General features: G+C 49.8%; 1 protein-coding gene across 3 annotated transcripts in view; it reads left to right on the top strand.

Annotated features, from left to right (window-relative positions):
* MAPKAP1 (MAPK associated protein 1) overlaps window positions 1-15510 on the top strand; it is a 112231-nt gene extending 96721 nt beyond the window's left edge. For all 3 annotated transcript variants that reach the window (XM_035341648.1, XM_035341646.1, XM_035341647.1), the window contains 3 exons: window positions 499-636; window positions 11822-11919; window positions 13719-15510. In XM_035341648.1, the coding sequence (XP_035197539.1) occupies window positions 499-636; window positions 11822-11919; window positions 13719-13844 (362 nt within the window). In that variant the 3' untranslated portion in view covers window positions 13845-15510. The remainder of the gene's footprint in view (window positions 1-498; window positions 637-11821; window positions 11920-13718) is intronic.
* The last annotated feature ends 9770 nt before the right edge of the window (window positions 15511-25280 follow it).

Genomic DNA, 25280 nt, shown 5'->3' with positions numbered 1-25280 from the left:
CAGGATCTCTGGGACTGGGCGCCTTTGTTTATGATTATCTGGTTAACACAAAGACCGTTCCTGTAATACCACAGATGCGTGTTGTCCTCTCGTATAGACTTTATAGTACAGGAGATAGAACAGTGACGTTGTGTGATAGTGTCTCCTACATATAATAGCGAGGACGGAAAAAGTAGCAGTATCTTTGGCTAAATCTCGCAGTTCATGTGGCCGCTGTTTCCGGAGGAGCTCTGTACGTGTTGAGAAGATTTTTTTCTGGGAAGTTTTTTTTTCCTCATTGGTATGCTTATTTCCAAGCAAGGCAGGAGAATAAAATGCAGATTATCAATGCACTTTGATAATAATTTGCTTTTGGTTTCAAAAGCTCCTGTGCTTTCAAAAAGCCCAAACGGGCAATATACTTTCATCCCATTTAGGATTTATCAAGTGTGTCAAATGACTGATATGAAATCACTTAAACAGATCACTGTTGTGGCTCTCTATTCTTTCTCATCTCAGGTATTTCTGGAGACAAGGTAGAGATAGACCCTGTTACTAATCAGAAGGCCAGCACTAAGTTTTGGATTAAGCAGAAACCCATTTCAATCGATTCTGAACTCCTCTGTGCCTGTGACCTTGCGGAAGAAAAAAGCCCAAGTGAGTAGTCCTTTTTATTTATGTTCTCTCTTCTCTCCCTCTCTGTATGTGCTAGATGCCCAAAGAATTATTGCTACCATGTCCTTTCCTTTTATAGGTGTATTTTATTCATTATAGGATGTTTTTAATCTGACTTGATTCTGTTGTAGAGAACATAACATAAACAGATACACATTTTATGAGTGTCCTTTAAATGCCGCTTGCAGCTAATGGCATCATTAAGAGTGTTTCTTGCCCACTATCAAAGCTGCTAATATTGTCATACCAAGGAAACTGGTTTTGCCTAGCTGGTGTCGGGCCCCATAGCTCGGTAGTCAAACCTAGGTTTCCACATAGTTGCTTTTTTTTTTTTTTAAATTTCTTAATATCTGGAAAGGTTTTAAACAATTTCTTAGACACAGCTGAGGATCTGAGACATACAGTAAGTATTAGCACAGTCTACATTTGCTTCACTCGTGGCTGCAGGATCAGCAGAATTACGACATGCCACGCTGGGAGTTTTGTTTCAGGAGATGCCCCATGCCTGGGCAGCAGTGATGCTAAACCAGCTGGAGGATGCGTTGGACATCCCAGGTCAACCAGTCTCCAAAAAAAGGGGGCTAAAGTTTGCTACCTTCAGAGTACAACTAAAAAGCTTTTGTTTATTGTATCAGTGGAGTAATGAGAACCTAAATTTGTAAAATTTGTTTTAAAAAAGCACAAGACAGGCCTGAGGGGAATTGGGCAATGTCTCCCTGTGGTGTCAAAATGTAACTATCTCCTGTCAAAAAGTAACTGCAGTTCTAAAGCTCAGATGGATTTTATTACACTTGCACTTGTGCAGGGTAGAGATGCTAAATATTAAGTACTTATCTGCAAGGTGACGGAGAGGGAGAATTATGTGATACATATTTACAGAGGTAATGATCTGTTGGATTCTTTTGGAAGAGTAAATTTATGGCTGCCACAGATTTTATCAGCAATTATTGAACTATATCCTTCTCCCCTTCATTACCCCTTCCTATTTCCATGCTCTTAGTCCAGTCACTGCCTTCCTTTTCTGTCTCTCCAGCAAGTCTTTATGGTTCTTGGGAAGGCATGATCCTGGGGAAGGACATCGCTAGTGACCAGGCAGTCCAAGTGTGTAACGGCTGCCTTTACAGAGCTCCAAGGGAAGCGATCTGGCACAACTCTGTAACAGATAATGGGCAGTCAGCAAAGGCCATGGCAGAATCTGCAGGACTTTTAAATGCCTAAGTGCTTGATTTCCAGTTGCACCTCAGACCAATTTTTCTTATTAAAGGTGTAGTTTTGCACTTGTAAATACATCAACACCTCTGTTTTTGTAGCCATGTTTCCTTTCAAATGCAAATACTTGTGAAATCATGCCAACAAAATGGGGCTGCATTTGAAAATCCAGCCTCGAAGGTCAGGGTTTCCAGCTCACACTCCCTCCAACACACTCACGTGAGACCTTCAGGCTGTCCTTGAACGTCTCTGGCGCTCTGTTCTGGAGGGGATGGGGGCTTGGCAGCCCCAGAGGCAGCCCCCACTCTTCTGGGAAGCGACACTTGTATCCAAATGCAGTGACTGCCACTCCAGGGAGAAATAAGGGGCAGAACTTCAGCCCCCGGGTGAGGTCTGGTGCCAGAAGGGCAGCGCCTTTGAGTGGAGACCATTAAATGAAGAATTGTGGTCACTTTTGAGAGGATTCTGATAGGTTATGACAAAGGCAATCTTTATGATACTGGGTATTTATTTACTCATTTTCATGTGGCCATTCATAAAGTTTTCATGTTAAGTAAGTGTTCAACAGCGTTTCAAAAGGAGAAAATAATTCCCCCTGAGATCCACTGACCTCTTCCAGATTCACCAAAGATGTTCCAAAAGTCATTATTTTGGGTCAGTAGGAGAGACTCTTAGTGTGACATCTCAGAATGATGCATTTTGGGGAACTCTTCACAGCAGATCGGTATCTCTTGAATTTTAAATGGAAAAAAGTTATTTTAGTAACATAAAGGAATGAAACTCACTGTATTTCACAAGTTTTGTCTGTGATTTTTATCAGCATAGTGATATATGTTTGTAGCAGAGTTTACATCAAAAATTATTCCTGGATCTTTCTTGAATGAATTATTGCAAAGAAAGAGAGGCTGAGTGAAGATAAGGTGTTTGAGTTCTGCAATATATTTTGTTTCCATGTTTTTATCTCTTGTAACTCAAACATGCTCCACTTCATCTTTCAGAAGTGTTCTGCACATGTAACAGGACTTGTACAGTTACACTGGGGGAAAACAGAGTGTATTTTATTAAACCGACTGCGTTCCCCAGGCGTTAGCGATTGGGGTTATAGTGAAGTTGGGTGCTGAGCTGTATTTCTGAAGAGCAGGGAAGGCGTTTCTGGAGCCTCCAGTTTGGCCGGCCATGCTATGTAGAGGCTGGGCAAGGGACCTTGTGAAGTGAAGCCAGTCACAGTACGACTCAATACAGCTGAAGCTTTATGCAAAATTTGTTTTCCTGCACAGGGTAATTAACACAGTTTAATACTGAGTTAGGTCTGACTTTCTGTAGACTAACGAGATTTCAGAGGTTGTTACTGGTACTTGTCTACAGAAACATAGAAATGGTGTATAAATGTAGTGGGGGTGCTCATGCTTCCTTTCAATTAAAGTTTTATCTGCAAAGACAGGTTTATGCAGTGAAGCTTCAGTGACACTTGTGTGTTAAGGAACTTGGCAACTTCATAGATCACGTGTTGTGAATATCCACAGGAAGACTCGAAGCCGAAGCTTTCCTTTGCTGTAAGTTAGCAGGACTTGGAGCTGCAGTTAGTGGAAATGGAGAATGGAAAGAGAAAGCTTTGGCATCCAATTTGTCATTAGTGGGGGTATCATCACAGGAACGGCTGATGATTTTTGTTTGCCCTTGTAGTAGGCCCAGGTTAGAATTTGAATTTTTATTTGTAAATTAAATCAGACTCCCTGAATTTAGACAGAGGGAAGAGGTAATGGCCCTGCTGGCTCGATCAAATGCCATTAGAACCTGGAAACGCTGTGTATAAAATGCTTGTTTAAATCAGGTTCAGTCTGATTATCACGAGAGATTCTGAATGTTTTGAATCTTGAAAGGAAGCATCCTATCATTGAGAAATAAGATTTAAACCTTAATAAAGTAGTTGTCATTTTTATAGCTGAAAAGAGCTTTGTATCTCAATTAAGTGTACATAATATAAAGTCTTAAGGAAGCAACATAATATGTTTAATACAATTATATCCCTTTGCAATAGTGTAATTTAAAGGAAATCTGATTCTGTTAATGTCTCTTACATTATTTGGACAAGGGAGAAACTTCAGTGTCACTAACCACTGCCTCTCCAACAAAGTGCACTGCGGACAAAGCGCGGTGGTGACCGCCGCCGTGTCGCTGTCCGAGGGCTGGGGTTACCAGCTTGCCTTGGCACCTGGCACTGATGCTCACGGGGTTTAGCAGAGCTCAGGGGAAGCCTTTCAGTGGCACCGAGACTAATTGGTTGGGCAGACGTGGAGTTTTCAAAATACATGTGTTTTTTTCCATTAAGCGCACTTTATGACGGCAGCAGAAATCAGATTTATTTGATAATTTACTTGAAACATTGAAGAAATGTTCTCTGCGGTCGTTCTTCTGTTTGTTTTTGTGGATTTTTTGTTTGGTTTGGTTTGGGTTTTGTTTTTTTTTAGTAAAGCATATACGTCTCAATTGCTTGGTCAAAATATCCTTACATTAAGGAAGTCTAAACGAAGGCGTTCTGTAGGTCATGGAGTACATTGGTAACTTCAGTTTGTAATTTAATTGCCTGCTTTGCACCCTGCAGCTTAAGATTTCCTTTAAATTCTTATTCCATTGTTGCACTGGGGCTTAACAGAGTGTTAACCTGGTAATAGGCACAGGGCCTCCCCATTATATGTCTTGCTATCGAGCGGTTCTGCATGACTAGTTAAAAAAGATGGCAAGAAGATTAATGAAAGGCGCCTAGTACAGAAGGGGGTAGGTACCTTTGCAAGACTTCTAGCGAGGAGATATTAGAGCTGAACCAGAGCTTGGCTTTTTCTTTATCCTGTGACCTTTGAACCTGCCTTACTGTCGAGAGCTGCCAGCAGAGCCGACGTTTTGATTGATGTTGCAACACGAGTCAGTCTTTCCCATTGAATTCCACATCTGCACGAAAATAGCTTTTCTAGCAGTATTCATACTGGCTGTAAGTGATAGCCAAAGTGATGGCTGAAATGCTTTTATGTAGTTTCCATTTAAAGCTGAAGGTGTGTGATGTTTTAATTCAGTATCAAGTTCCTCCAGATTATGCACATTGGGTAATACTAATTTAATGAATTCATTATTGGATTGTGAAAGGACTAAAAACATACAGAATGTGTTGGGAAGGCATGGATTCCTGCTGCTCAGGGAGCTTAAATAAAGATGTTGCATGTTTGCTCATAGCCCTGCAGTGGAGCCAGAGCAAAGAGCCAGCAATTACCCAGGCACTGTGCAAATAGTGCACAAAATATTGTGCAGTAGTTCCTAGTATTAATGCTCCTGCTGTGAATAACGCAGTCTGTGAAGTAATAGAAGAAAAATTGCGCTTGATAGAAGCCTAATCACAGATTCTGGTCAAAGGATAAAAAATAGATTCAGTAGAGAAAATGTTACCAAGACTCAGGCGTGGAGTGAAAGGAATCTCAAAGTATGCAACAGCAAGAAACGAGTCCTGATGCATGTGGACGTGTTGTTTGCAGAGTGCCTAAATGCCTCAAAGGGAAGCGAGCAAAGTCACAGCTGGTGCTTGATTTCGTCCTATTTTCCATTTTCTGCGGCAGGCTCAGGACTGTGCCCAGGTTGTTGGCGGCCAGCTTGAGCCCTGGCAAAAGGTCAGAGTTGGAGACTTGCGAGCAGCCGTCCGTGGTCTGCACGCTGTGCCGTGCCGGGAGCTGCTCTGCCTTTCCTCGAGCGCTGGAGCTGGCCACTCAGCCGTGTGCGTTTGGCACCGGTTCGTACAATTTACACCCCCAGAGAAGCATCTGGCAGCGAGGGAAGCTCAGCCAAAGGAACGGCTTCGGCTTGGTGACCGCTCCAGTGTCCACTGCTAGTGGCTTGGAGGCAAGGGTTGCTCCTGCCTGGTACCGCACACAAGGGCGGCTGCAGCTTATTAAAAACATCCACTAGTGAGTAGCCTCCTCATAAAAGTACTCTGGAGCACTATCAGGAGCGTGCATTGCCTCATCCTTTTAACAAATATGTTTTGTAGCCCTATTAAAAGGGGTCTTCATCTATCCTGTCAAAGCTATTCTGCTGGGGTTTTTTAGTTTAATTACACTATCCAATTAAAACTCCTTGCTGCATTTTGATTCGCTTCTCCTTGGGCTTGAGTGGATATGACATTTACAAGGCTCGCCTTTCAAGCAGACAATAGCGTGATTGATGAGGTGCAGACGCAATGAAGGAGGCGATTGCCATGTGGAAACACTGCTTAGTGCATTTTGATTTATTTATCATCTTTTTTCCAAAACAAGGTTGCTGGTGAAAAGGTTTGGGGCAAGCCTGAGTTCCACCTTGATTTTCACCATTCTTGCAAAAATCTTTACTAGTATTTTCCCTTTGGTAATAATTCAATGAAGAAACAAAAGGCTTCAGGAAAAAAAAATCCAGATGTGTGAATAGTTACCATAATTTGACATAAAAGTGGTCTTTTTCAGGACATCTAGAAACAAGACATCCACTAACAGCCATGTTTTACAATAAGCTTACAGCAGAATATAAAGACCTGCACTGTGGGAAAAGCGTTCTTGAAATATGCTGCTCCCTGAGGTGGGAGCAGGCCAGCAGGGCTGCAGCTTTCATCTCGCGACATTCATAACATGTGCTCCCCCTGCAGTAACGCCTGGTCTGAACTCCACATTTTTGCCACGAGTGTTGGTGGGGTCAGGATTTCATCCATAACTTCGACTGCGTTTGCCACCTGTGGAGGAGAAATCGCCTCTAAACGATGCACCTCCTGGATGAGTATGGCTGGCGTCAAGTAGGCCTAGCCCGCCTTCCTGCGCAGAGCCCTGTCCAGTGCCGTCGCTGGGGCAGGCGGTGCCGCGTCCCCGGCAATCCAGCCACCGCTGGGCTGCAGCTGCTGACATCCCCCTGCAAGAAAACATCTGAGTTTTCGTGCTCATCAGAGGTTGTCAGGACCGGTGTTTTGATGGCAGTGCAACACTGGCATTTTTGTAGGACCTTCAGGCCCTGTCCCAGGGTCACGGCATCATTTTCTGACGAAGCACGTATGGATTTAAAACAACAGGGTCCCTCCCCAGAGCTTTAGAGTAAATACCTCAGGGGCTGACAAACAGACATGCCCCCATTTCATACCACATTTAACTAGACCTGTCTTTGTACAGAAACATTGCTTGCCATGTGTTTTATTTTCATGGTTCCTTGCCTGTTTGCTAGTATATTTTTAAGTCTTCGTAATCCCTTCTGAGTCTGAGAAGAGATTTCAGGGTTTGATACTGTGGTCACAATTTCCAAAGTGGTGAAAATGGTGGTAATGTGAAATAATGCCCATAAGCCGTTCTTTTCTTCAGAGAGGTATTTCTCTAGCTCTTTATTATATATTATAGATTATATTATTTATATATATATATTAGTGACTTACACTTTATGGCCCTGCAATGACAAAGCAATCATCAAGGTATATTGAAAATTTAACATAAATTTGCATTTCCCTGTGTTTGCTTTCTGTTTTATTTGAAACGTGAATATTCTTTTCATCCTTCATCTAATTAGTGATTTAATTCAGTACATACTGTTTTGAAGATTGGCATGAACAGAGGCTTTAGATACAGTCTGAATTTGGCGGAGATGGGAAAGGAAGAAGAAAAACTATTTCTGGTCTTGGCAAGTTCAGTAAAGTTGTCTTTTCCTGTGCAATTCCACATCCTTCCAATGTTTTCCAGGCAAAAAGTGTGGTTTTTAGATGCTGATAAAAAAAGTGCATCACTTCAGTTTAAAAGTGAAAATTTGTTTTCACCTGTATGACTTAAAGCACAGTGGAGCACAGGGTTCTTGTGTATTTTCTGAGATAGAAATTTGCAGATTTGCCAATGAGCGTGTACATATCTTTCAGTCAGTAATTCTGGAAACTTTTCCAGCAGTGTTTCTCGTCTGCCTCATGTAAGCACAAAACCAATGAAATTGTGTGTGTCGGGGGCTGACAGGCAGCAGGGAGGCTGCTGTTTCACAAGCACTGTTGCACCAAACGCAGCGTGAAGGATAGGTTTCCAGCCACGACCAGGGGATCTGCATGTGGCTGTGCCTCCGGGTTCAGAAGGATTTCTGTTTATACCATAACTAGCCCCTTCCTTCACTGTTTTGTCAGGACAATAATGTTAAAAATTAGGAGATATGCCAAGCAGTTAAATTTAAGACACGGTGCTGACGGTGAGCTCTCCTCCTTTTCAGTTAATTAGCATTTTCTCTTTCTGTCTGAGTCTCTTGCATGCTTTCCTCCAGGTGTAACCGCCTGGGAACCTGTTAGCATTCAAAGGCTAGGAAAGATTTGTCAAAATACATTCAAAGGGCACCAGCGATAGGATGCCATTTTCCTGCTGTCAGAGGGACATCAGCACCACAAGGCATGGCAGCAGCGGTGCTGGCGTGGGGCAGGGGCACAAGCAGGCGTGGTGCGGCGGGGCTGGGGGAGCCTGCACGAGCCTACTGTACACGCGGCAAGAGCAGCTGATAACAGATGAGTTTCTGTAATTTCACTTGTTTCTTCAATGTTTTATCCGATAAATTTATTTGAAAATAACATGCATTTTCCATTGTAGAGCCAGTAGAATCGATTACAAAATACTAAAGTTTCCCTGTTCGGTTCCCTCTTGCCACCAGCCGCTGCCACCTCGTCGGTAGGTGACTGTACCTATCTGCATACACACGTGCCTTTGTCCCGGGGTAGGGCAGTGACAGCTGCTGCAGCTGAACACTTGTGTTTCAGACACCAAAGGACACACTGTTCGTGCAGCAGGCACTGCGGTGAAGTTGTTCATACAACATCTGCGTTTGTTTTAATTCTGCCATCAAGTCTGGTAGAAGCCACTTGAGCTACTGCTGTTTGTTGCCAGATATTCTTATATGGAAGTATAAAACCATTGAAGTCTGTATTGATCTCTGAATTGTCAAGGGTGGTGTTCTATTGGAAAGTGGTACATCACATATTTAAGCACTCTTGGAAATGGAAATCAATCTCACAATTCATAAATTCCATCTGGCTAGAACAGTAGCAGAGCAAAGTGCCAGTTATGACATCAATGAACTAATATTTCATGCTGTAAATAGTATAATGTGGACGTGGGAGCACATAAACATAATACTATAATGGGGCTTTCTAAAGAAAAGTCTTTTTAGCTTCTTTCCACTACATCACCTGGCGGGGTGTAGGACGCGTTCCGCAGGCTGTGCTGCGGGCTGCGCACGGTGGGGCAGGCGCCGCGCGGTCAGTCCCTGTGGGCAGCGGCAGCGCTGCCGTCCCGAGCCACGGCCGGGCAGCTCCAGGTCCCAGCCAGCACCTGCCCGAGGCAGGGACCAGAGCAGACGGAGCGGGCACGGACACCGTCCTCGGGTGTGCCGGGGATGGGCCGTGCGCGGTGCTGGCTGCCACGAGCTCAGCGCTGGGCCCTCCGCGGTGTGTCCCCAGAGGGGCGGGGAGCAGGGCGAGCTCTGCCTCCTGCTACAGGGCGCAGCAGAATTGTTATTGGCATCTGTTGCTCTAATTGTCATCAAAACAGCTGACTCTTTACAATCCTAAAATAAGTCCTCAAAATGAAGTTCCATGTTCTGCTTCTGTCAGCTGCATAAATACTTTTGCTGGAAAGGAGGAGCAGGTCGCTGGTCTAACAGAAAGATGGGGATACTGGGGAGGCTTTCTTCACCAGGCATGATGAAAGCTGTGGTCTCGCTTAATTTTTGTATTAATATTTCATTCTGTGGCTCTCTGCCCCACCTCCACTTGGTGATGTATGGCCGAGCAGCAGACTGTCAGCACGCTGGGTCTTTATTCTTTCCACCTCTGGTGCAGGTTGTGTCTCCACCAGAACGGGAGCGGGACTGCAAACCCAGCCCGGGCTCCCCCGTCTTGGTGAGGAACCCTCTGGGCAGCGGTGTCCCCGAAGGGGCGCCCAGAGGTGGGCGCAGGCGCCTGCCCTGGGGCTGGTGAGCACAGCCCCTGCCACAGTCGGTGCTGGGTGGGCACCCGCAGGCCCGCCGCACAGCACCCGGTTCCCCGTGCTGCCCTCAGGGGAAGAGGCAGCTTTTCCTGCGCTGGGGCCATGGGCACGCTGGGGGTGCAGGCAGCGCTAGCCGGGCGCCCAGCAGTGTAATCCGTGCTGGTAAAACCCCTGTGGGCTGGTAAAGCCCCGTCCTGCAGCAGCAGGGGGGCCAAGCCCGCCTCCATTTGCGAGGTAGATGGCAGGACTGGCGGCAGGCAGGGGGCAGCTGGTCGAGGGAGAGCCCCGAGGACTGCAGCCCTCGTCCAGCAGGCAGCGGGGGCTCAGCTCCTGGCGCCCCCGTCTCCCTGCCCGCCCCACCAGAGCTGTCCCCAGGCCTGCAGCCCCCGGGCTGGGCAGTGCCAGCAACGCCTGCTCCGGGGGAAGGAAGAGGGGAACGAGCACCCGAGCCAGGGGGAAGGGGTCCTCGTTCACAGGCTCAGGAACCGCCAAGGAAACTTCCAAAACACAAAGCCTCCGTTGGAATCCTCCAGACCATGTTTCGTGTGATTTTTATTTTATTTTTTAGCACTTTCTGGAGCTGTGCGTATCGCTAAGACGTCCAGGGAAGCTGTCGGGGCGTGCCGGTGTTCGCAGTGCTGTGTCATGTCTCCAGGAGCAGTCTTTCAGAATCGTAAAGATGCTGAATTCAGTCCCAAGCAGGAGTCGGGCGTGAATGCATTAACATACTGATTAGCTTGCAGCTAGGAATTCCCGCATTTTTAGTACCACCAAGGCATCATTTGTCAAGTGATTTAAAGGGGTTTTTTTACTATTATTATTAGCCAATTTTTCAATATAGAATTTATATTCCAGATTAGTGCATCATAATGGTGTTTAATTAACATGCCACAATAAAATACGCACGTCTCAAATTTTCTGGCCACAGATCTGGAGCATATATCAGTCATTTTTTGGAAATCTGGAGAATTAGATAATGTAAATAAGATTCCAAATCAGCTTTCCTTCACGAAAGATGTGAATTTACAGTAATGTGGCCGTTATTTTATGGATTGCTAACTTTGACCTTTGAACTGAATAAATTATGTGAAAACTGATGGAAAAGTATAATGTATAGAATATGCTTAATTTTAATTTTTGAAGCCACGAACGTCTGAACAAGTGAAGGATATTTTGCCTTCCTACATGTTTGGCATACAGAGCTCTATGCTGAAGCCGTGCCTCCTGTCCTGCCTGCCGTGCTGGTAAAGGTCACCAGTTTCCATGCCATTCTCCAAAGGCAGCCACGGAGGCTGGCCTGGCTGTCATCAGATCGAGTCCATTTAATCACTTAAAACCTCCATTTGGGACTGAGCAGTGAAGCCTGCCAGCGAAGTGCTACACAGATAAAAATTACAGTTCTACTTTAATTTTGAGTGTTCGGCTTGTAGGAGGAGAGGTGCTTGGTTTCGTAGCATCGTCGCCGCATCCTTGTTGTATTTTACAGTGAGATTTTTCCTTTGCCTTAAGCAACTCGAGTAGGTTTGGGTGTTGTTTTGGGGAGAGGATTTTAGAGTGATAATTCCGGGGTTAATTGACCTTTTATTTTAAATATAACACTTATCTTCTACATTTGATGATTATACAGTGGATAGTTACATAAAGTAGTTCTAATGTGGTAGTTTAACTGAAATATGGTCTTGGGCTGAACGGGAGCTAACTAGCCATTTGATAGATCTTTGCATTTCCTGCAGTGGGGATGTGATGGGAAAATGAACTTTATTGAATAGAGTTCAGCTGCTCCTGTAAGCCACCACTTGCCTTAAATTGAAATGACATGAGAAGCCTGTCAGCGTTTCATTACTTCCTTCTGTTGTGCTGATGGTATGCTAAGATCACCATCTGTGTTTTTCTTCTGTCAGGCACACAAGCTCTGCGGAAACTTTAGAGGAATATTCTGAACATTTTTTTTCTTATCTTTGCAGGTCATGCAATATTTAAACTTACATATCTAAGCAATCATGACTACAAACACCTTTACTTTGAATCAGATGCTGCTACTGTCAATGAAATTGTACTGAAGGTGAGTATTAAATTTTAACGTGACCCCAAATTCGGAGTGTTTTACCACTTGTTAGACATGAAAGCATTCGGGAGGTTCTAGAAACGCGCGGACGGTGCAGAGCCTGAGGAGCACCGAGGTGCATCTCACCGGAGTATGCCCACTGCCTGTTACTCGCTTTCAGGCAGCCGTGCAAGAGACTGCCTGCCTGTTTGTGGAGCTGCCTCTTGGGCTCAGTTTCAGTTAAGAGATGCCAGTCATCGGCTGAGTTTTATCGGAAGCTCCCCAATCCCTTCAGACACGTGTCAGGGCTGTGGGCCATCCTGCCGGGCCCCCCGAGGGCCGGTGCTGGGTCTTGGCAGCCAGTGCCGGTGCTGCTCAGCGGCCGGGGGGCTCCCGCGGAGCCGTGCGCTGAAGTGATCCCCAAGGCTGATGTGGGGTTCGTGGCGTCGGCACCGGCTCAAGCAGAGGGCAGGAGATCTGCCAGGACAGCGCTTGGTGTAAGGCAAACGGGTTACTCCTCCGGCCCCGATCCTTTATCAGAGTTGTTGGCTTTTCTTGCGGCTCAGTGCAGAGACATACGGATTCACTTTCTGAAACAATTTTTTGTAACACTGTTGGAAGATTAATTTTCTGCAATCTAGGATTTTTTTGCAATTCAAAATTTTTAAAATAGTAATTTTTGCAATCTGTCTGTTATGTTTGCTTTTATCTTCTGTGTGAAGTTCAGAGGACTGCTAAATAACTGACATGGTAAAACTCTTTTTATTAATAACACAGGTGAATGTTCATTTGCTTTTACTACTTCATGGATGGTTAGGCCAAATTCTTTTGTTCCTACTTAACCCTAAATAAACTGTTGCAGTCTTCAGAACACTTGACAGATCTGAGACTGTTCATATAAGAAGTCTAAAAAAGTTTTGCTATGAATAGCATGAATATTCAAGAGGGAAATATTATTGAACAGTACTTCTTTTCTTAGCTCACAAATTGTTTATACAGAATATTTTCTGGTTTCGTGCATAAGTTACCAGTTTATTTTCGATTCCATCAGCATTAAGAGATGCAGAGAAATCAGACTTTTCAAATTAGGCTTTTTACATGATCAAGTGAGAAAGACTGAGACTTTATTGACCATGAAAATTCCCTATATTTTTATGCCTTAAGCTGTAATATGCAATGAAAGTGAAACACTCTACAGTGCATAAAATTGTGCAAGTTTTAAGCCACAGCATATTAACCAGCTAATGGCAGACCAAAGGGCATTTTTATCTTTTTGATTCTTGCATTAACCTTCCATTAAAATTATCTATGTGATTATCACAAAGCACTGGAGATAATAAATTTAGGGAATAGCAGGCTTGTTAAATATCATTTAAAAATGCTTTCGTCAAGTAAAATGTGCCAAAATACAGGGAAACTATGAGATTAGCTGAGTATGCAAACATCATAATGAAAGTATTATTTTTATTAAAGCTGATAAAATCTTTTATTGAAGCCCATTACTATATTAGACCAGCATTGTGGGTCTTCGAGACTTGCTGCGTTCATCTGGAGGCTTGGTAAGGAGGGTTGGGTGAGCAGAGAGGGATGCTCAGCACCCAGCCCCCAGCCCACGCTGCACCCACCCAAGGAGCCCAGGAGGAAGAGCCCGGATGCAGCCCCGTGCAGCAGGGGGCTTCTCCTGAAGCTCCGAGCTGTTTCTGCTGTATTTTTGCCATTTTTACTAATGCCTTGTTCAGAGGTATGAGTGTCTGTGCCCTCCCTGGGCTGCTCCACTGAAACAGCAAGGAAATGAAATATCACTTCGTGTCTTGCAGGTTAACTATATTCTGGAGTCACGAGCAAGTACAGCCAGAGCAGATTATTTTGCTCAGAAACAAAGAAAGCTGAGCAGGAGAACAAGCTTTAGCTTCCAGAAGGAGAAGAAATCAGGACAGCAGTAACACCTGGCCTTGAGGAACGCCTGTCTGCCGAATTTGGAGGGGGAGACGCTCCATGCAGCCCGGGAAGGTGGGAGCCAGGACTGCGGTGCTCCGGCTGCCAACAGGCAGGAGCAGCCAGGAAAGAAATCTGAATTATCCCATCTCTCACGGTTGGAAGATTATCCCTCTTTGGTGATGGGAAGTCTCCCCTGTGACAAAAATAAAGAGCCATATCAGCCGGAAAGAAGACTGTTACGCTTCAGGTTCCTTTGATTAGAAATAAGAGAATGACGTAGACTGGCATCATTTAATTACTGTATTATGTACAATCACAAGAAGAGATGTGATTACATATTATTTCACAGCCTGGTTAAAATAAATTATATACATCTGTAATACACCCACATACACACAGGTATTGCTTGTGACATGATCAAATTTCTAAAAACAAAATGTAGGACAAATGTATCCATTTTTACTATTAATAAACAGATGTAATCTTTTTCAAGGTCCATATGATGCACAGTTCTTTTGGGGGGAGGCTGCAGTCCCAGATGGTTACACTTCTGTTGCTGAAGTGCAGGAGGCAACCGTGAGCCAGGGAACAGCAGCCATTGCAGGGGATCTGATCTGTGAAGAAATGTTGAGACAGTCAGGTCTCTTTTGCTTCATTTTTTTCAAAAATATTTTTCTTTAACTGTGCTTTTCAGCTTCGCATACGTTGTATGGAACAATATTTGCTGTAGTCAGCAGGATGTTTTGAAAACCAAGGCAGCGTCTCTGCAGCTAAGAGGAGAGCATCGCCCTGCCCCTGGGAGCGGCGGGGTCAGCGCCGTAGGGCCACGGACCTGCGGCCATGCAGGGTCTGCTCTCAGTGAGACAGCTGGCACCTGAGCGCTGGGAAACGCCTCACCTTTCCTCAGAATTATTCTTTAGAAATAAAAACAAAGACCTACTTTGTACTGGGATTTGTAACTATTCTGGCCTTGTCTGTCTAACACATCAGGGAACACGTGGATGGGATTATGGGGAACCAGAGCTGCATTTTGGTTCAGTTCACCAGAGGTGTCTTTCATAAATCTCTCAAAGCCACTGAAGCTGGAGCTCTCTGTGCTGCTGCAGGGGGTTTTGTACAAGAAGATGCCTCCCGTTCTGAGAGGCCGTCCAGAGCCCAGCTGACGCTGGCAGGCTGCGGCACGCCAGCTGCTTGGGGCAGGGTGAGCGCCCTCCTGGCCGTCTGCTTGCCCGCTGCAATGCCACCTCGGACACTTTCCTACCTTGCTTTTGTACAAAAAAAACTTTCTGAGCCTTAACACGTAGCTTAGGAGTAAGCACTAAGGCAGAGAGGTTATGTGTCAGTTGTCTGTCGCTTTTAAGTTCTCAGTTTTAAAAGGTTTAGCTTTGGAAGCACGCGGGTGCTGCCCTCCTGGAGCCAGAGCTGGGGCATCCGGGGGGGTCCTGCCTGCACCGCACGGGTCTCTGCGTGCAGTCTTCCGTGACTCTTTCTCTGCAAAGGATAAATGAGAGAAACAATATTTTATAGTACGATATTAAATTTTTAAATATTTTATATGCACAAATGCAGCACAGATGCAATGGGGAAAGCCCCTTCAAATGATGCAATGTACATGACTCCTTTAATCAGCTTTGTGAACTATTTAACATTAAAGTTGTTATGTGAATGTTCTTTTGCCACCTAGTTTCAATTCTTTTTAACTGAACTAAAAAAATTGCCTACTTTGGTATCAGAAGTTACGCAAGTCTCCTACTTGTTGTCATGGCCATAATGCTGTTGCCACCCACTTAGGTTTATTTCTTCTAAGTAGCTATTCAATATGTGCAGTATTTTTCTTTCAGGAAAGCCTTAAGATTGACATAATAAAAAAAGAAAGAAAGAAGAAAACTATTTAAACTGTGGTAGCGTTTGTGGGTGTGTGGTCACTTGCCTGGACTGGTGCTGCGTTGCACAGGCATTTACAGCCTCTTAAACCCCTTCCACCTGCCTGATTTTTAACACAGCCTGCGGGGGAGCTGGGACGCTGGCAGCACAGCCGTGCCGCAGGGAGGCAGGGACACTGCCCGGCCGTGTGCCCCGGGGCTTGGTGGGGAGCGGGCGAGCTGGGGAGCTGGGGAACGAGGTCGCTTCAAAATGTTCGCTCACAGTTAAGAAATGAGTTTACTTCCCAAACCCAGATCTGCTTGAATACGCAGCGTGGAGAAAATGTTTCTAAGGTTCTGTGTTTGCTGGAAGAGTTAAACCAGAGCTCATGGTTGCAATCTGTGCACAGCTGAACAAAAATCCATCACGGGCTGGTCTTTCCCCGGTAGTTGTAGATTTAATTGATTCAGATGGGCATTCAACTGGGTCAGCAAAGCAAGCTGTTCCTTCCATGCCTTGTTACTAGGCTTCAGCAGGAGAGGGTGGCTGCCGTCTCACGTAACAAGGATGACTTCTCCCTGAAGTGCATCAGTCTGTATTGGAAGCATCTGAGTTTTTCTGAATTTTCTCTTACTCTGCTTCAACAGGCAGGGACCCTAAATCACAACCCAGAGCGGCTGCCCGGGTGCGATGCTGGGACGGAGATGGAGACGTGCGGCTGCGATGGCTGCAGGGGCTGCGTGGTGGCACCACCGCCCCGCGCCCCGCTCGGTGCCGGCCCCGCAGCATTGCTCATAGCCACCGCCAGCAGCCGGGGCACGGCAGGGCTGTGTACAGCCCCATGCTGCCACTGTACGAAGGGTTAAGCATGGTCACATTTCGTTCTCCCCACACACCTCTTCATAAATGAAAAAAAAAAAAAAAAAAAAAAAAAAAAAAAAGAAGGAAAAAAATCTCAACAGGGTGTTGTTCACTCTAAAAACCCTAAGCATGATTTGTGAACTCTCACAGCCTTGGTAATCTCATCAGAGTAATGGGATTATATTTCAAATCACCATGGCCTGTTCATTACACATTTAAACTCCTTTGACAGAGGAAAAGTTAAATAAAATGTGTGCGTCAGCCCTGGTTGACTTTCCCAGTTCTCTTTCTTGATTAGACAAACAGATGCTGAGCTCTGAAATGAAAAAATAATGTGCTCATTTATTCATTTTTCTGACAAGTCACAATAGATTTTTAACTACAAATGAGCACCCTCCCCAGGTGGGGAGCGCAGGGGGTCAGCGCGCCGCGCCGCACCGCAGCGGGCACCGAGCCGGCGGTGCCCCGACCACTGCAAGCGGCTGCACCCGCGCGGCCAGCGCCAGGCCGCTGCTGTCGGTGCCCAGCGCCTGAGGCAGGTTTCCGAGGAGCCCTGCTGCCTCCGAGGAGCGGGGCTGCAGGCCGAGACCCCCGTGGCCTCGCATCCTCTGTGCAAGGAGGGAAGCGGCCGGCGTGGCCTGGGAGCAGCCGCCCTCCGCTCCCGGCCGGTGCGGCGATGCCGGTGTCCCTGCGTGAGAGCCCAACAGGCTGGCGGCTGGGCCGCGTGCCCGCCGGGGCGGCCTTCACACCGAGGGCTCCATCAGGGAGCCGAAATGCCAGATACTTAGAAATACACCAGCAAACACCATTATTGTCAGGAGAATGCAATCGCATACAGTAATGAAGCAATTATTAATGAGCAACTGCAAGGCTGTCATTAATTTAAGCTTTTCAGGATCACAGGCTAAGGCAAGCTAAATGCTGCAGCAGGACAGGGTGGTCAGAACCGGGAACACGCGGGGCCACGCCAGGCCTGCAGCCCGAACAGACCTGGCACTGTCCTCACCCCACGGGCACCCAGCCCACGGCGGCCTCCCCAGCCCCACGCCCTCGCCTCCCCCGAGGCCCTGCCCTGCGAGTGAGCCCTGGGGACGCCTTCATGTGCCGTGGAGACGGCCGGGGGGAGCCAGGGCCCGGCGCTGCCCCCCCGGCAGCGGCACCTGCGAGGTGCCCGTGCCTCGCACCCCAGCTCGGTGCAGCCCCGCACCAGCGCGGCCCCGTGCTGCAATCTGTCAGGGCGGCTGGGGCTGCGCGGCGCTGCAATCTGTACCTCGTGTCGGGGCTGTCATCTGACATAATTCCTCCCTGCTGGCATATTGCTGATTTGTGCATAAGTGATGCATGCAATCCACCTGAGTGAGGAGTCAGGGGTTTCGTGATCTGGGGCTGTCAGGGCAGGGTGTTTTAGTGCCTCCTGCGATTAGGTGGAATTGACAGGCCCTGAAAGCAGGGAATTGCACAACAGGGGAATTAACAGCCAGGGACTGAAGTGGAGTGTGGCACTCGTTTAATCTGCAATTTATCAGTTTACGTGGCTTCTTGTCACAGGTGGAAGATTACACTCCAAAAAAGAAGGCTCCCTTTTTTTTTTTTTTTTAGTTTCACCTGACAGGGAAAAGGAAGAGCAATATTTAGAGGCCAACACGTTCCCCGGCCTTGGTGTTTCACTGGCCTGTGCTGCGCTGTGCTGAGCTGCACCTACTGCCTCGCAGCACAGTGGCAAGAGCAGCCCCAGCGCCAGGGGCACCCAGGGCACCCAGCCCAGGCTTTGGAGCTGCCGAGTTTTGCCTCACCAGGACAAGCGGCTGCTGCCTTGCCTTGCATGAGCGTGGTGCCATCCCACAGCTTCATGTCCAAACCTTGCCAGGGCTGGGCACGGGCTGAGCATCCCCTCGCTGACTGCCTGCAGCCCCTCTCCTTCCCCAGCGCACGCCCTCACCCACCCGGTCCCACCCCACCAGGGGTGGGTGCAGGTGCTCCCACGTGCCAGCCGTGCCCCTGGGCACTGGCAGGGAACGAGTGGCCCCGGAGCCGTTCTTTGCTCTGCAGCTTCCCCGTCCGTAAGAGCCGGGGCGGCTGCAGCTGGCTCCGCACTGATCGACTGCCAGGCCATTAGTCTGTCCGTGCGGAGCAGTTCCTGGAAGCAGGGCTCCAGCAGCGCTCACCGGCCGAGGCAGAGCTGGGCTCGTGCCCTCTGCCAGCTGCTGAGAGAGCATCCAGCACCGCTGCACCCGCCAGGCATCACCACAGGAAGGGCAAACCCAGGGCAGGACGTGGTGAGGACGGTGTCCATGTGCCAGATCTCTCCTGTGCAGGCACAGGCACAAGGTGCCAGCACAGCCCCTGCGAAGGCTTCCCAGACCACGCTCAGATGCATGGGACATGGCACCCAGCAGCACACCCACACGCAGGTGCCTGACTTCCACTCTAGAAGCCCCATCCCACAGCTCCAGCCATCCTGCAAGGGACGCAGGAGACGCATCTTGGGCACAGGAAGCACCAGCCACCGCGGTGCCTCCTCCTGCCCCCCCCCACGCAGCGCACTCCAATTTTGATAATATCATTAGAGTCTGATAATGGTTTCCAGGAACACTGTAGCCTTTCTGCGAGGTGACAGCCTGTAAAGGCAGCATGACAGATAATGTATTCTACAAGGGTACAATAATGTGACTCCAAGCACATTAAACTCCTTTAATGTGGGTGACATACACCTTCCTCTTAACATACATTATCATCCTGGGGGCACACGCGGCACGCAGCAGCATGGATCCAGCACCCTGCGCTGCAGCCGGCCGCCCTGGTGCACGGCCCCTCGCCCTGCCTTCCTCCGGCAGGCCCCCCGTGCCGGTGCCGGTTCTGGTGCCGGTGCTGGTGTCGGTGCCGGTGCTGGTGCCAGTGCCCCACACCCGCCACGCAGCCAGGCGCCCCCGCACCCACCACGCTCTCCCTGGGTGTGAGGAGGTTAAATCGCACAATGCAAATGCTTTTGCTGCTTATAAGCAATCTCCTTGGCCTTCTTGGCGGCCTGCTCTGATACTGCAAACCTTTATCCAACCTTATGGTATCAAAGATTATTTATAATGAATTAAATATGTTTTTAGCAGCTTCTTTCCACACTTACTGCCACACTTTCACTGCTGCTTCAACTTAATTAGGGAGGCCTTGCTAAAGAGATGGGAGTAAATGCATCTAAAGAAATATATCTATGTATAAATGAAAAAAGCAGCCACCACAGGTCAAACCAGTACTTTCAATTTATTGCCCTGGTACATTCATTTGTAAATAGCTTTGCCTTGCTGGTTTCTAAGTGCAAGGCTAATGTTGGAGTGCTTAAATTAATAGTGACGCACACCTTTCATTATTGCTATTAAATTAGGTGCTGGGCTTTGATGGATTCACTTGTTGCTGAACTAAAAGCCTTGTAGATGTGGGTGTGCGTATCCATTTGGTTTTACAGCAAATTTAGGTCTTAATGTCAAGGCAGGCAGAACTGAGAGAGTTCCTCCTCAGCACGCACTAATTAGCAGGACGGGCACCTCGCCCCCGTGCCCCTGCTGCGGGGCGGCGGCGCAGCTGGTGTGCAGGATGCGGCCATGGTGGCTGGCACGGCGCGGTGGCACTGCGGGGCTGCCGGGGCGCCAAGCCACCACCCCGGGTATCGGCCCCACGGGCACCGCGCTGCAGCACCCTGCGCCCCTACCGGGCGGCCCCCAGTCCCCGCGGACACCGGGAGCTGTGACACCGAGCGTCAGCCCTGACACGTCCCAAGCACCATGGCTGACGCAAGCCAGTGTGAGGAGCCCCCCGTGACACCAGGCACGGCAGCGGGGAGCCTCTGTGCCGGGAGGTTTGCGGCCAGGTCCCGCTGTGGGGGCTACATGCACCCCTTGCTCTGTTCTTGCCCCCCCCCAGGGGTGCCCCCACCCCGGTGCTGCCCCTCGCCCGCCGCCCTCCCTGCTCCCTAATTAATCCTGAGGTTTTGCCAGTCGCATTGTGAAGTTCCTGGGCTGGCAGAAAGAGCAGCTTGTCTCCTTGACAGCAGAGAAGAAAAGGAAAAGAAATTGAAGCAGCAGCACTTAGGCTCTTCTCCTGTCAGCCAGACAAGTTGTTTTCATCTCCCTCTGAAGAAGATCACAATGGGACAGGCAAAACTTGGCTGCCTCGGAGCCAGCACCAGCGCTGCTGACGCAGGCCGGCCTGGCTGCGGCCCCGGGAGCCTGTGGGCCCGCCAGGAACAGCGGAACAGGGACACCTCCACAGGGAGAACAGCTCGCCGTCCTGTGCGGCCCAACTGAGTCGGTGCTGGTGCACACACGACAGGCTGGTGCTCGGCGCTGCCATGGCACTGGTTGGTGCTGGTGCCGGAGGAAAAGCGGCCGTGAGCTGACGGCCTGGCACCGGTGCGGCCACCCAGCTCCTGGTGCACCAGGCGCTCATTGCCAGGGATCTCGTTTGTGACTTATCCATGTGGAGAATCGCGGTGTTTGGCCGCCAACACTGCACCGTGCCCCTGCCCCACAGCCGGGATGGGGCTGAGGGATGGGGCTGCAGGATGAGGAGCAGGACAGGAGCTGCAGGCTGGGCTCTGTGCAGAGCCTTTGTTCTGCGGCGCAGTTCCCACTCCTAGCGTGCCATCTTGAGGCCGCTGACAGCAGCCCTCCGGCGCCGCACAGGCTGCGCGCCCACCGCCACCGCCACGCTCCCTGGCCCCGTCCTGGCCCTGTTCCCACAGCCGGGGTGGCTCTGCCGGGGGGAAGCGGGGACCCCCAGCACCCCTGCATGGGGCTGGCAGCACAAGGAGCCGTGAGGGCTGTGGGGAGCCCCCCATGCTCGCCTGTCCCAGACCCTGTCCCCATCCCACGCTGCAGAGCAGTGGTGGCACGGCTGGGATGCGCCTGCGGCGGTGCCCAGCAAGCAGAGCATCTCTGGGATGTCCCCGCTGCTGTTCGGCCTGGGGAAGGGAGGTTTGCAGGGGGTCAGCGTGGCAGGATCTGGCCCTGGCACTCACAGAGACTTGGGGCCGGCCAGACAGGAGGGGTGGTCTGTTACGGAGCGTTGTCCTGGAGAAGTGGGCAGACACCTTCCGTGGGATGGCATGTCTTATTTCGGGAGAAGCAGCCCCACTGGCTCAGTTAAAACTCTCCCGTCTTGGCCCTGGCAGCCGAGGGGGCACTGGCCCGCCGTGCTCCCAGGACGCGGGGAAGCCCCTGGCCCAGCGGCACCCCGCTGTGGTGGCACAGGACAGGCTCCAGCACCAGGCGCTGGCAGCAGCGCGGTGCCCGTCTGTGCCATGCTGCCCTGCAGCGCTTGTGTCTCTGCACGTCATGCGACAGGCATGCACAAGAAATATTTCAATGCTAATTCTTTTTAAAATGATAAAATTTGTCTGTATTGTAAAATATAAGTCTCTGGGTTCCTGAGAGCTAAAATATTTTAATATATTTCCATGTAAATCTCGTTTTAGACTTTAATATCCTTTTAACATACATTAAAGTTTCAGCATTCCTGAGTGCTTGACTATTTTAAGGCACTGCTCTGTACATGTGGGATAAAAAGACCTGCCCAGAGGAAAGAGGGGATCGAGGTGTGCAGGATGGCAGCTGGGAGCTGCAGCCACCCTGCTGTGCCACCAGCACCGCACTGGGGCTGGGGACAAGGGGCCACCAGGCACCCCCACGCTCGTGGCACTGCGGTGCTGAGCACGTGGGTGTTTTCACACAGGCAGTGAAATGTTATTAAAAAAACCCTGCATGTGGTAGCAATTCCATGATTTCTGGTGAATGAGGTAAAATGCATTCTGGACAAATAGGTAGCACAAACCTCTAACGGGGGACAAAGGGCAGGACTGCTGCTCTGCCGTCGGGAACGCTCCCTGCCGCAGACGTCCCTCTTCCACAGCTCTTCCCCAGCACCTCCCAAGCCCCGCTCTCCTGCCATGCTGTTTGGGAAGCTTCAATTGCACAGAAACCCATCTTCTTGGGAAACACAGCCATTTGCATTCCAGTTTGATGCTTCTCATTGCTTTGCTGCTGGGGGATTAAAATCATCACCGTGCTAAACCCTGGAATGGAAAATAAACAAACAAAAACTGTCGCTGTGAGCCGGTCGCTTCTTGGGGCTCAGACACTTTCCTTTGGCACAGGGCCCTGGTTCTCCTTTGTAAAACATTATTATTAGTCAATAAAAGTTAAATCCCCTCGATAAGCTGGCACCCCCGCGGAGGAACAGACGGCCCCCCCTGGCCTCGCTGATTGACTCTGCGCAGCCCCGGGACTGCTCGCGCCTCCGCAAATGGGAAGATCTGATAAAGACCTAATCCAATTATAGCTCCGCACTTGCCAATGTTTGTTCTCTTTTAATGGGACTTCAGGGTTGTTGTTTTTTTTTTTTTCTTCTCCTGCAGAATTTCCCGCAGTTCTCTGCTCCGGACGACAAAGCAGTGCCAGCTGCAGGAAGAGTGCGGCGGTGGCTCTGCCAGTGCCAGCAGCCGGGTCACCGACGGGGCTGAGGGACCCGCGTGCCAGCTCCATCCCGCCCCAGGGCAGAGGCCTTTGGGGCCACGGAGTGAAGCCCGGGGCCGGTGCGGGCAGCACAGCGGGCTCACGGGCTCTGCGCGTGCCCTGGTGCCAGGGCTTGCTCGCGCTCGCGGGATGTGTCAGGGCAGGCAGGCAGTGGCGCGGGGTGGGAGCAGGACTGGGCAGGAGGTGCCGGCAGCGCGGGGCTGGGCTGGCGCGGCGGGGCCCTGCGTGGAGCCAGTGGTGCTGGCGGGGCCTGACAGTGCGCCGCGTGCCTGCAGGGACCCCTCTGCCAGCAGCAAGGCTCGGTTATGGGCAGTGTCACACACACACACACACCCTTCCCCATGGCTCCTTTGGTGTTTTAGAGAGAATAAATTGCTAATCAGCTGCCACCCCCTCCTTGGTGTCCTCTGCAGCAACGCTCCAATAATTAATTATAAACTACAATACTGATCAGCTTGCATGTACTCCGTCTGCACTGACAATCATTAACCATAATATGAAATTTATAATGTTGAGACGTGGAACCTGGTGAGATGAACTGCTCTGCTTTTTAATCAGTTTTATGGGATGATATAATGCATTGATCGACAAAGACAAGATACAGTACGTGTTCCTGTGTCTATAGCCGGGCAACCTTATTAATTTAGATTTACAAAGGGTTGCTTGATCTGAAGGGGACAAAGATGGCCAGGCCACCTGGCACAGGACAGCCCTTTGCCAGCCCCCTGGGAACAGCAGAGCTTTCCAGGAGGCTGTTGTGATGCTGGGGTGGACCCGTCAAGGTGCTGGCGGCGGTGGAGCCGGTCCCGCACGTGGCATTGGGCAGCGAGGGCCTGCCCGCACCTCCCTGCGCCCGCTGCACCCGCGGCTGGGGCAGCGCCTCCCGGCCAGCTGGCAGCCATACGGGTGTGCCTTGGGCTGTCATATCGCATTTGCACGCCTGCTCTTGCACAGCGTCCGGGAGAGGCTGGATTAGCTGTTTTCAGGTCAGGGGCTGCAGCCAGCACAAGAGGAAAATTCCCATTTCCCCACCAAGCCGTTAACCTTGACATGGCCTGGCCCCGCTCCGGGGCCCTGCTGCGGGCAGAGTGGGGCTGCGCCACCACCCCCGGCCCCACGTCCCGTGGGGTGCTGTGGGCACGCATGTCCCCATCCCGTCCCCAGGGCAGAGCCCGAGCCAGCTGCACACCAGGCACTGCTGGGCACCTCCCTGTCTGCCACAGGGACCCTCTACCACCAGCGGCTGTCGTGGGACCCGTCTGATTTGTGAACTCCTACCCGGAGCAGTTGGTCACACGGAGCAGGACAAGCCCTGTGCACATGAAGCTGTGCCTGCAGCTCTGAGGACGACCGAGCAGCTCCTGAGTGCGCTCAGCGCTGCGCCAGTGCTTGACGGGCACGGCTAATCCCCTTAGTCCAGCATCAGTCCCGCAGAAAGCAGCTGAAGAGCTCAAAACAGGCCCAATTGGTGCAGAAAGGGAATGTAATTAGTGCCAGTTAGCACAGCTTTATGGAAAGTAGGTCCTGTCAAAAAATTTGGTTTCATTCTTTTAATTTAAAAGTTTAACTAATGAAAGTAACTGGGAAGCTGTGGTATACTTAAGTTTCTGTTAGGCATTTGATTTAATAGTACATGACGTTTTGATTAAAAAATTAGCTCTATATAATATCAATAGAGCACACATTAAAAGGAGTAAGAATTGGCTGACTGACAGGTCTCAAAAAGTAGTTGTCAATGGGGAATCATCACCGAATGAAGATATTCAACATTTTCATCCACGATCTGGAAGTAAATACGAAATCACTGCCAACACGACTTGCAATGACAAGGACAGGGGAGGTGAAACCAGCAGTGGGGGGGCCGCTGGGACGCTGCCCTCTGCACCAGCCCCTTGGAGGCACCTCCTGGGGGCCGGGGGCACCAGGCAGCCCTGGGCGGGGGTCCCTGAGCAGTGCACAGGCCTTCCAGCCGGCACGGGGCAGGAGGCGCAGGCGGCCCCGAGCTGTGCGGGGCAGGGTCTGCAGGGTGCTGCAGCCTGGCCGCGCACCAGAGAGCAGGAATTGTTAACGGGGGGCAGGGGAAGGGGGCACTGAAGGAACAGTACCGGCGGTGCGGTGATGTGAACGACCGGCGTGTCTCCGTCTGGTTCCACCTGGGGCAGCACTTTGCCCAGGGTGGGGGCAAAGGGGCGCTGG

Source organism: Oxyura jamaicensis, chromosome 17 (assembly GCF_011077185.1).
Source record: "Oxyura jamaicensis isolate SHBP4307 breed ruddy duck chromosome 17, BPBGC_Ojam_1.0, whole genome shotgun sequence".
In the NCBI taxonomy this organism is placed as follows: domain Eukaryota; kingdom Metazoa; phylum Chordata; class Aves; order Anseriformes; family Anatidae; genus Oxyura; species Oxyura jamaicensis.
The sequence above is the reverse complement of the archived record's forward strand: the minus strand, read 5'-3'. Positions and strand labels throughout refer to the sequence as shown.